A 12,671-nucleotide genomic window follows, 5' to 3' on the forward strand; every position below is an offset into this window, starting at 1 on the left:
CTATTGATCATGGCATTTTAATTGATAGGCTGCAAAACTTGGTCGGCATCTCGGGTACAGCTCTTAATTGGTTTCCCTCTTACCTATCTAATAGATTTTTTAATGTGTTTTAACAACCATCTATCCTCCTTTGCTCACCTGCTGTGTGGAGTTCCTCAGGGGTCGGTCCTTGGACCAATTCTCTTTGGACTTTAGATGCTTCCTTTAGGTTTTTTATTCAGTTGCTTTCCTGATATCTCATATCATTGTTATGCTGATGATACACAGATCTATTTCTCTGCCAAGCCTAATGATCTGAATCAACTGTCCTCCCTCCACGACTGCCTAGCCTCCATTAAAGATTGGATGTCCAGTAACTTCCTCCATCTCACCCCCGACAAAATAGAAGTCATTCTAATTGGTCCTGATAACTTTGCAACCACAGTCAATCATTTTATTGGTCCATTACATTTAAATATCAGTCCGTCCGCTAAGAACCTTGGAGTCACCTTTGATCAGCACCTGAGGTTTGACCAGCATGTCACCAAACTTGTCCAGTCCTGTTTCCTTCAATTAAGAAACATTACAAAAATCTGACCAATTTTATCCCCTTCAGATCTAAGCGTTCAAGGGGGCGTTCTGAGGGCGTTGTTCACACACAACGCCCTCAGCGTCTTTCTGCAATGCATTCTCTATGTAAGGACGCGCTAAACAAGCTCCTCTTTCAAGGAACGCACCTGGCGTTTAAATGCTGGTAGCATCTAGTTTTTTTTGGCGGAGCGCTCTGGGCATTTTTAAGCTGAAAAAAGTTGAACATTTGGAGGAAAAGCGCGCTGCTCGTCTTTTCACTCATCCTACCTTTTCTCCTCCCAGAGGGATCCTCCACCTCCGCTGCTGCCAGAATTGGCAATAATCTGGCTTTCATGTTGACAGTCAACAACATCAAACAGACGGAACCGGCTGGCTACGGTCCGTGTGTTCATTGCGTCCTAAACTGTACTGCACGCGACTGCAGGGGAAAACAAAATTAAGCACACAAAAACCGCTCCGTGCGATGTGTTTTGTGCACAATGAAAGCGCTCTCAACATGATTTCCATAGCGTTCTGACTGAAAAAAAGCTTGTTGTGTGTGAATGCCGCCTTATTCACACCTTTATTTTCTCCAGGTTAGACTATTGTAACTCCCTTTATTCATGTCTCAGTCAAGCTGCCCTGAACCGTTTACAGCTGGTTCAGAATGCAGCTGCCAGGTTATTAACCAGAACCAGCCATAGGTCACACAATACTCCTGTCCTTCCATCTCTCCACTGGCTACCTGTAAAATATAGAATATATTTCAAACCCCTCCTGTTTACATATAAGGCCCTGCATGACCTCGCCCCTAGTTACATTTCAGAACTCATTGTTCCCCCGTCCACCTCTCGATCACTCCGCTCCTCAAACCTCAGTCTTCTAACTATTCCCTTCTCCAACTACAAGACGAAAGGTGACCGTGCTTTTGCCGTTTTAGCCCCAACCCTTTGGAACCAACTCCCCCAATCTGTTAGATCTGCTGAATCTTTGGGTTGTTTTAAACAATTTCTAAGAACCTATCTCTATAGGCAAGCCTTTTTATAGTTATATATATCTGCTTTTCATTGTACTGTATTATGTTGTAATATATTGTTACGGTACTTTGTTTATGTGTGAAGCACTTTGTAACCTTGTGTACTGTACTATGTGTTGTAGTATACTGTTACTTTGTTTATGTGTGAAGCACTTTGTAACCTTGTGTACTGTACTATGTTGTAGTATAATGTTACTTTGTTCATGTGTGAAGCACTTTGTAACCTTGTGTACTGTACTATGTTGTGGTATACTGTTACTTTGTTCATGTGTGAAGCACTTTGTAACCTTGTGTACTGTACTATGTTGTACTATACCGTTACTTTGTTTATGTGTGAAGCACTTTGTAACCTTGTGTACTGTACTATGTTGTAGTATACTGTTACTTTGTTCATGTGTGAAGCACTTTGTAACATTGTGTACTGTACTATGTTGTAGTATACTGTTACTTTGTTCATGTGTGAAGCACTTTGTAACCTTGTGTACTGTACTATGTTGTGGTATACTGTTACTTTGTTCATGTGTGAAGCACTTTGTAACCTTGTGTACTGTACTATGTTGTAGTATACTGTTACTTTGTTCATGTGTGAAGCACTTTGTAACCTTGTGTACTGTACTATGTTGTGGTATACTGTTACTTTGTTCATGTGTGAAGCACTTTGTAACCTTGTGTACTGTACTATGTTGTAGTATACTGTTACTTTGTTCATGTGTGAAGCACTTTGTAACCTTGTGTACTGTACTATGTTGTGGTATACTGTTACTTTGTTCATGTGTGAAGCACTTTGTAACCTTGTGTACTGTACTATGTTGTAGTATACTGTTACTTTGTTCATGTGTGAAGCACTTTGTAACCTTGTGTACTGTACTATGTTGTGGTATACTGTTACTTTGTTCATGTGTGAAGCACTTTGTAACCTTGTGTACTGTACTATGTTGTAGTATACTGTTACTTTGTTCATGTCTGAAGCACTTTGTAACCTTGTGTACTGTACTATGTTGTGGTATACTGTTACTTTGTTCATGTGTGAAGCACTTTGTAACCTTGTGTACTGTACTATGTTGTAGTATACTGTTACTTTGTTTATGTGTGAAGCACTTTGTAACCTTGTGTACTGTACTATGTTGTAGTATACTGTTACTTTGTTCATGTGTGAAGCACTTTGTAACCTTGTGTACTGTACTATGTTGTACTATACCGTTACTTTGTTTATGTGTGAAGCACTTTGTAACCTTGTGTTTTAAAAGGTGCTATATAAATAAAGCATTACTTACTTACTTACTGACATAGAAAAAAGGACACGCCCGAAAACACACAGAAATGGGCCATCTCGCATCTCATGCCTCTTTTCCATTGGTGCTTTAACCCAGACTGGCCCATGCCAGTCAGATTGCACTGATTTCCGTTCTCATGATCAGTTTTATGGTGCCAGGGTGTGTGCGAGATGGACCTGTGGGGCCGCAGCCAGCCGGACTGGGCTGGACCCGCCCCCCTAGCAGGTAGTGGTGGTATCTCACCAACTGCGGCCAATGCGTGAGGACCCCCTTTCTCCCCTTCAAAGAGCTTGTTGCGAGCATAGATTGCGATGTGAAACTCTCATGTTTCTGTGCTGGAGTGGACAGCAGAGAGAAAGGCATTTTTAAAAGCCTCTGTGTTCCACTGTCAGCACTTTTGTAGCATCTAACTGAATCTCTGTGGTTTTAAGTTTAGTTGCTCTCCTGTGTTTCGGGTTGTATTTTCAGATATCTACTTTATTTTACCGTTTCCTGATTGCTTTCAGCCATATCGGAGCTGTGTTATGTTACTGCTGAGCGGATGAAACATTCCCTGCTGCTGCTGCTTAATGATAAAAGCTTTCCCACACTAGCGGACGGGCTTTTATTGTGAAGAGCTTATCCACCTTATTTCTAGCGGCCATGATGCCTCTGGGGTTTTCTTGCGGTGTGATCCTCCCAGCCTTGTTGCTGACAGCTTGACACCCGTCTGGGCGAGCGGAGCAAATCACTAATCAGGTCCAGCTTGGCAAAAATCTCGTTGATGAATATCCCTTTAAGAGCGCAGGGCATTCATGGGTAAGCGCCTACTGTGGCTAATATTAGCCGCTAGTTAGTTATTGTTACATGGCAGTAAAACGCCACTGAATGACCAAATTGATATAACTTTTAACCATTTCGGGCAAAACCGTTTCCATACGGACCCATCAGCGTTGGTTAGTTGTTTATAACGTGGCTGGCTTTATTTCTAACATTCTATCTATCAATCTCTAAATAATGCGAGGCGGGCCATTGCGTCTCTGTCGATGATTTGATTCGACAGTTCTGGGCACTGGCGTTGGCGTTGGCCAATCCTGGCGTGTTCCACCCCCAAAACGATTGTGCTCTGGCAAAGCGAGTGGCTTCCAGGACGAACAGACTCTCTGAGCCGCGCGCCACTAACGTTATTTTAGAGCAGCGCAGTAAATACAATATTCCCGGAACGCGAGTTTAACGAAACAGTTACATGTCCTCTGCATTCTACATCAAATAAAGACATTGCTGTTTGTTTTATTTGGTATGTTACATACTTATTGGCCAAGTTATGTTCAATTCAGCCACGGTACAAGGGAGTGTAGCCATCTTTTCAAATCAAGTAGAATACCGTTTTAGGAAATGGCAAGCTGCAACAATAAGTCACGTTAAACCGGAACTTGTACCCACAATTATTTGTACAGCGGGGCATTCAAAAATAAGGTGGATACGAAATGCAACGTTTTATCCACCATTTTAGCCGCGTCTTTTGACCATTCGTGACTAGTCACACAGTCACACAGCCATATCGATGCTGCTGCTGCTTTGTGACTCCAGACATGCGTGTCACCAGTTTAAAGATGTATGTTGTGAAGGAAATGCTTTATCCCAGCCGCGCTGGGCGGCCCCGCCTGTTCGCGCTGTGCCAGGCCAGTCCGGCCTGGCCGGTTGTATCGAAAAATGGACCAGTGTGTAGGAAACAGCTCTTGGAGACCTGGCCAGTAAACACTTATTATAATAGCCAGGCATCTGGCATCCCTACAGCCACACTCCCCCTGCGTTCTTCTTCTTCTCACAGCGGGCTCGTGATGGTTGAGTGGAGCAGGCCAACGAGACAACATGTGGTTTTGACTAGTCCCACTAAGAGGGGCATGTAAATATTGATTGTTTCAGCATATTGGCAGAAATGGAAACAATGTAGAGATGTAATCTTTTATCAATAACACGACCCAGTTGGTGAGCGGTGCGTCGCTTGCCAACTGAAATGATTGCTGCTCGGACCAAATAAACAGTCGTGAACAAACTCCCGCCGAGCAAAAAATTTAATGTCGAAGGCGGTTACCACTCTTACTCTCTTTTTCTCCCTCCCTCCCTCCTGTTCTCTTACCATCAGTCATGTTGCTCTCTCTCTCTCTCTCTCTCTCTCTCTCTCTGTCCTCAGTCTACACCATTTTCTGCCAAATTCCATGTTCTCCATATCATATAAACGCACAAATAATTAGAGCTGGGGGGGTTTTAGGATATGTTGTGAAACCTAACAACAACCGCATTAACCTTCACTTGAATCAACTATTTAGAGTGCACCGGGGGAAATGAGGCATAAACGTCATGTCTAAAAGGGGTAAAAACAAAACCATGCCAAGAATGAGAATGGAACATTGCATAACTGTTACACAAAATCAAAATTTATACATTTTCCCCCTGAAATGTTGCTCAAAAAAGTACCCTCACTCAGTTTCCAAAGGCTGTAGATGAAGTAACTATGCAACTAGTCACTTAGTAAGGACTCTAATCTGCTAATTCATCTTTTTAGTTTAGCACACCTCAAATCCAAAATCCGTAGCTTTTTATTTCGGTAATTGCTCACCATACATACCAGCTGGACGGACGGATGATTTAGTGAACATTGTTACCAAACTGAATTTCCCTTGTTACAATAAATGTTATTTTATCTTGTGCAAAGCACCTTGCTCACCCCCAAGGTAAATGCTACTTGTGTATTGTTTGTGTCATAAAAAGACATCTGTGTATTGTGAGCTTGTTTTTCATCACTGCTGCAGTAATCAGCTCTCATAAAAAGCTTCTCAGGACTGCGTCAAATAGGCTCGTGACCTTGGCCAATATCTGCATCCACATCAACCTCATCCTTACAGAGAAAGATTGCACAGATGAGGACACCTTTGCTAGGAAAACCTATAAAATGGCTTATCAAGTTCTCACAATGAAAACTCCTTTTTACCATCCTTTCTTGCTGAGTTTGGTGTATTGCCACTGAATCACTCTGTTGAAACGAACTTTGGTTTAATCAATTCCTTCCATTGATTCAAAGGTATCTGAGGGAGAAAATGATGAAGGGACAGAGAAAGGAGAAAGAGGGAGGGAGGGAGGGAGAGAGAGGGAGGGAGGGAGAGAGAGCGAGCGCGATTGAACACTCCCACTTAAAGGTCATCAGATTGCTTGATGCTTATCAACCTTTCTTTCTTCTAGCCTGGGGAGGGGGAGCCAATATTTGCTGAGTGATGTTTTTAAAGACCTAGAGGAGAGTCCAAGCTATTAAAGCAGTGCTGGATCTCTCTGGTTCCAACTTGGCATGGACATCAGAGAAGGTGCACTGTGCTGTAACCACCAGAGCTCCGCTACACAACACTGGCTGCTCCCTCAGCTGAGGAGATCTCCACACAGCCCGAGTCATATGATCCTAAATGGCAGCAACATCGCCCCCTCTGGACAGCAGGTGTACTGTTGCCTGCAGCTACAAATGAAGCCACTAGGGAAGTACATGCAGGACGGATGGGGATACAGAATGTAGTCAATGGTTGTTAGTTGTGAAAAAAAATGTAATCCATTATTTAACTAGGTGAGTTTCATTGAGATCAAAACCTCTTTTTCAAGGGAGCTCTGGGGCAAATCAAAAAAAGTACAGATACATAGATAGATAGATCGATCGATCGATAGATAGATAGATAGATACAGTAGATAGATAGATAGATAGATAGATAGATTGATCGATAGATAGATAGATAGATACAGTAGATAGATAGATAGATAGATAGATAGATAGATAGATAGATAGATCGATCGATCGATCGATCGATAGATCGATAGATCGATATGGTAGATAGGCAGACTGACAGACAGATAGACATTAGACACACATACGTACGTATGTACGGACGGACAGACAGACAGATGACATTAGACAGACGGACGGACAGAAAGACAGATGAACAGACAGACAGATAGATAGATAGATATGTATACACTGGATCTTACCGTTCGGCCTCCAGGCGCATCTCCTCCCGTTTCTGCCTCCTCAGCTCCCTGCGCCGCTCAAAGTCCATCTCCTCCATGGTTACGCCCTGAGGGATGACATCATCAAACATGTCACTTTACTCATTCAGGGAAGGGAGGAAAGGGGACGGATAGGAGAGAGGGAAGGAAAGGCTTTCACGATACGATACCGGATACGATACCGTGCTATGTCATACCGACTACCGAGCATCATGTTCACCTAATCTCCACCATTGCAACCCATCCATCGCTAAGGACCAAGAGGATGTGTCTATAATTCTGACAATCTCACAACTAGCCTCACAGTTAAGGGAGTACACCTTGGCTGTAATCTGGGCCTCCTCTAGTCTCAATTAAGGGAGTACACCATGGCTGTAATCTGGGCCTCCTCTAGCCTCAGGGGCACTTTACACGAGGACGGTTTCCTATGGAAACGGGGAATTATTGTATCGTTAGTGGCTCCCGTTAAGACGGCGACGGCGAATTCGCGCTTAGGAAATGACACATTTTAAAACCACCCTCTAGAGTGAAATTGTTAGAGACGCTTCCCGCTGAGCGCTCCATGTAATCGCTTTGGAACGGCACATTTCAGAAACTCTGACGTGCCTGCACACGCGACACAAGCGATTACGCCATAGCCGTGCGCGAGTTGGCAACCAAATACAATGTCAGTATGAATGAAGTTTGGCAACACTCAGAATTAAGCTACACTGCGGCCAACTTCAGTTACATGTTCATAACGTTACTGCTGCAAGGAGCCGATGGCTGTACCCGGTCGGCATTTAACGTTAGTTACAAAAGCAGTCGACAGTGTTTTCTCACTGCCAGTAGCAGTAGGGTTTGACAGATCACAGTCAGCGCTCCCGGTCCTCGCTGCTCGTTAAAGATTTCCAATAGGCGTTATTCTGATAAATTGGTCACATATATGTTACATTATCACCCGACAAATATTAAAACTTTAACAGTTTGGGGGGTTTTTTTAGCTTGAAAAAAGCTTTTTGGCAAGTCTAAATGACTGCGGAAAGTGTACTCTACTTCCGCGTTTAAAGCGAAATTACGTCATGCAGTAAGCGTGCTTGTATGGGCAAAGAATAAGGTGATCACACTGCCACCTAGCGACCTGGCATGTACATTACGGCGTTTTAAAAATTCAACAGCGCTCATGTAAACAGGGAGAAGGTGTGAAGGAAAAGGTGTGAAGGAAACGCTATTGTGTCGTTTCTTTCAGAAACTGTCCTCGTGTAAAGGGCCCCTCAGTTAAGGGAGTACACCATGGCTGTAATCTGGACCTCCTCTAGCCTCAGTTAAGGGAGTACACCATGGCTGTAATCTGGGCCTCCTCTAGCCTCAGTTAAGGGAGTACACCATGGCTGTAATCTGGGCCTCCTCTAGCCTCAGTTAAGGGAGTACACCATGGCTGTAATCTTGGCCTCCTCTAGCCTCAGTTAAGGGTGTACACCATGGCTGTAATCTGGGCCTCCTCTAGCCTCAGTTAAGGGAATACACCATGGCTGTAATCTGGGCCTCCTCTAGCCTCAGTTAAGGGAATACACCATGGCTGTAATCTGGGCCTCCTCTAGCCTCAGTTAAGGGGGTACACCATGGCTGTAATTTGGGCCTCCTCTAGTTCACTTTGGTGGAAAACAGAGGAATGAGGGAGAAAGTAGAAGGAAGAAGGTGAGAGATAGGGAAGAGAGGAAGGAGAAGCTAACACAGGATGTTAACCCAATCAGCTAAAAGCACTCTCACTAGAAATACCCCGCTAGGGTACATGACTGACTGAGTGCACTGTGCAGTGAGGAGTCGGACCACCCAGGAGCTGCTGGTCCTCCCATCATAGATCTATGATCCCCCGCTAAACTGACAGCAACATCTACACTGGAGCGGAGCAGAGACACCCGGCCGCGTGGCTCAAACTGAGTGAGCAGCACTCACGGGAACTACTGTCAAGTCACACTTTACTAAAACACATCCTCTATAAGTGCCATTTCTATTGTGGACTATGGTACAGCATTTACTAAAACACATCATCTTTAAGTGCCATTTCTATTGTGGACTATGGTACAGCATTAGCGTTGCCCACACAAAAGGAGGTGTTGTAAAGTGCAGCAGGCGAAATCTGGAGAAACAAGGGAGGAACTGTGCATGTCATACCTTGAATTAGCCTTGGAAACAATGGCTTTGTCTTTTCCTTCTCACCATCCCAGGCTTCTCACAATGCTCGCTCCAAGCAGAGGTACAATGCAAAGACTTCTAGCAACAGGCTCCCACAGTCTGGCCTCAGCTGACAGAAAAGCTCCTTCCCCTCCCTGCTACTTGTCCCTCCCTCCCTCCCTCCCCCCCCCTCCCCCCTCTCTCTCGCTCTCTCTCTCCACCCTCCATCCCTCAATGGCGTTCTTCCTCCTTTCCCTCGGCCTCCCTCCCCCCTGTTTCTCCTCCCCTCTATCTCTATAGCTTTTCCTGTGTTGTTTACAGAGCTGTCATTGCTCAGCTAAACTCTGTTGTAGGACAGGCCTGGCCTGGGAGATGCTGGGCTCTTGAGGCCAGCTTCCTGTGTGTGTTGTACCATAAGACTGCCTTGTCTGTCTGTCTGTTTTCCTGCCTGCTTCGTCCTCCCTGTTGTACTTCTCGGTCGCCCCACAAGGGGCAGAGAGAGCGACTCCCTGTACAGTACATAAAGACAAGACCGAAAACAAAGCATGCACACACACACACACACACACACACACACACACACACACACACACACACACACACACACACACAGAAACGCTGTGTGCATGTACATAGACACACCTGCATGTGTAATCATGCGTGTACAAACATTTATGAGGACACATGCATATAACACACATACACACAGGCATGTAGGCATACACACACACACACACACACACACACACACACACACACACACACACACACACACACACACACACACACACACACACATATGGAAAAGCAGAAACGCATAGACAGGGGAGATATGCTTTAAATGAAACCATTGCACCAAGTGATACTCCTAATCCTCCGATCCCAAGTCGCGCGCCCCACAGCATCTCCTCCCCCACAGGCACCTCCTCCCTCTGAGCCTCGTACAGTAAACACACTATCACACTGTAAAAGCCATGGTGACTCAGGCTCCTCCTCCCTCTGAGCCTCGTACAGTAAACACACTATCACACTGTAAAAGCCATGGTGACTCAGGCTCCTCCTCCCTCTGAGCCTCGTACAGTAAACACACTATCACACTGTAAAAGCCATGGTGACTCAGGCTCCTCCTCCCTCTGAGCCTCGTACAGTAAACACACTATCACACTGTAAAAGCCATGGTGACTCAGGCTCCTCCTCCCTCTGAGCCTCGTACAGTAAACACACTATCACACTGTAAAAGCCATGGTGACTCAGGCTCCTCCTCCCTCTGAGCCTCGTACAGTAAACACACTATCACACTGTAAAAGCCATGGTGACTCAGGCTCCTCCTCCCTCTGAGCCTCGTACAGTAAACACACTATCACACTGTAAAAGCCATGGTGACTCAGGCTCCTCCTCCCTCTGAGCCTCGTACAGTAAACACACTATCACACTGTAAAAGCCATGGTGACTCAGGCTCCTCCTCCCTCTGAGCCTCGTACAGTAAACACACTATCACACTGTAAAAGCCATGGTGACTCAGGCTCCTCCTCCCTCTGAGCCTCGTACAGTAAACACACTATCACACTGTAAAAGCCATGGTGACTCAGGCTCCTCCTCCCTCTGAGCCTCGTACAGTAAACACACTATCACACTGTAAAAGCCATGGTGACTCCATCACACCGCAAGAATGCACTCTCTGTTTAGATGCACAGCCAGTGTTGTTAGTGAATGGGGGAGGGGAGGAAATTGGCCCTTGGATCTCAGGCAATTCATACTGTAATTAACTGTAATTAAGACAAAATGAGAGCAATAACTTAAACCGAAAAGGCAGACAAACTACACAAGTCTAATCACATACTTCCGAGAAGCAGCGACGCCGAGGGAGACAAAGTTATTAGTAACGCAAGCGCGGCAGCGGCATATTAAATACATTTTAGGTTATTGTTGCAAATAATGTGTGATTTGTGCCGATGAGAAGACTGTATCTTTATTCTATGGTCTGTTGAAGAATGAGTAATCCATCATTTTAAGAACGTGTCACTTGTGCTTATGAAATGATCGAAGAAATTACAATCTTTTTAAAGAGTGGTAGGTACTGTAACAAGTTCTCCAACAACAACAACATCTCAAATACTTTTTTACACACTGGAATTGTAGAGATATTGAATGAAAACCTTGATAGATATGTATATATATGTGTATATATATTGCCTCTGCATGGGGCAACACACACAGGGCAGAAGAAGAGGCCTGTGCATTCCAGCAAAGGCCTTCAATAAAATGCAGAAATGTAACTGTTGTGTATAGTATCACTGGAAGGGAGGGACCACCCATACTTTGCAAAATCTGAGAGAGAGGGGGGGGAGAGAGAGAGAGAGGGAGAGGGGGGGAGAGAGAGAGAGACAGAGGGGGGGAGAGAGAGAGAGACAGAGGGGGGGAGAGAGAGAGAGAGGGAGAGGGGGGGAGAGAGAGAGAGAGAGAGAGGGAGGGGGGGGAGAGAGAGAGAGAGAGAGAGCATTCCATAATGTTGAGCAACCTGCAGTCCCAACTTTGTGACAATTTCAGAGACTTTTACAAGTTCAGCCCTCAGCCTGTCTTAGCCTGTCCACTGTAAAATGTCTCCTTCCTCCCATCCTGCCATCTATCCATCGATTCTACCATCCGTCTCTCTGAACCCTCCATCCATCCTGTGCTTCCTCCTCCCCCCTCTCTCTCTCTCTCTCTCTCTGTGACTCTCTCCATTCTCCTCCCCCTTTTCCCTCTTTGCCTGTCTGCCCCAAAGTTCTACAATAGCTATAATGACACATTTACCAGTCAAATTACTACCTGTGGAGACTGCCAGAACCCTGGCACAGAACCCAGTGGCTAAGTACCAGCCTCTTAAAAAGCCTTAAAAGCCCGGTTGATGTTATCCCGACAGCCACTGGGATTGCACCACCTTATATGCCTCTATCTTCTCACGAAGTCCTGAGCTAACAGCACCAAAAACAATGGGCCTCTATTAGCCCAATGTGGCACTAAGTAGATCAACAAAACAGACTGCGTGTGAGGCTTAAGACTCTGTATGGGCCAACAGCAGATCTATTTTTGGCGTTGGTGAAATGTTCCTGATGTGGGCGGGGCTTAGTATTCAGTGAGGAGGAGGGGAGGCTTTTGGTCAGATTTGTTACTGTGATACTCAGAGCAACTATCCCCTTGCAACCTTTAGACAAACACATTAATCTCCGCAATATGCCTGTGGAGCTATGCGAGGAATGCTCCCATTTAACCTCTGATGTTAGCAAAGGGAACTTGAAAGAGCCTCCAAATTACTCATTCACATGCCATTAAAACAGAAAGAAAGAAGAACTCTTCCAGTTGATGCTTTGAATGCAGTGGCGTTTTTTGGTTGTTGTTTAAAAAGGGAATTCATGCGAAGATAAACAAACAAGCGCAGACTAGCTTAGTGAAGTTGCATTCTTGCCAGCTGTGAGCTTTGCAAATGATGGAACAATGGTGACCTGCCACAGCTGACGAGTTACTGATTTTCAAGATTTGAAAATCAACCTGAGAATACAACAATAACTTAGCTTACGAGTACAACTGAATAACATTAATGCTAGCATGAAGCATACTTGCTACACTTAAAACTAACAATCTAATGCTGGGGAATT

At 44.9% G+C, this 12,671-nt stretch overlaps 1 protein-coding gene across 5 annotated transcripts in view; it reads right to left on the reverse strand.

Annotated features, from left to right (window-relative positions):
- The window catches only part of cald1a (caldesmon 1a), a 93,441-nt gene that overhangs the window by 44,085 nt on the left and 36,685 nt on the right, over positions 1-12,671 (reverse strand). For all 5 annotated transcript variants that reach the window (XR_014552500.1, XM_083632335.1, XM_083632334.1 and 2 more), the window contains exon 2: positions 6,865-6,950. Coding sequence is in view for 4 of the 5 variants with exons in the window: in XM_083632335.1 (XP_083488461.1) it covers positions 6,865-6,941 (77 nt within the window). In the remaining variant the exon portion in view is untranslated. The remainder of the gene's footprint in view (positions 1-6,864; positions 6,951-12,671) is intronic.

Source organism: Poromitra crassiceps (genome assembly GCF_964638095.1).
Source record: "Poromitra crassiceps genome assembly, chromosome: 2".
In the NCBI taxonomy this organism is placed as follows: domain Eukaryota; kingdom Metazoa; phylum Chordata; class Actinopteri; order Beryciformes; family Melamphaidae; genus Poromitra; species Poromitra crassiceps.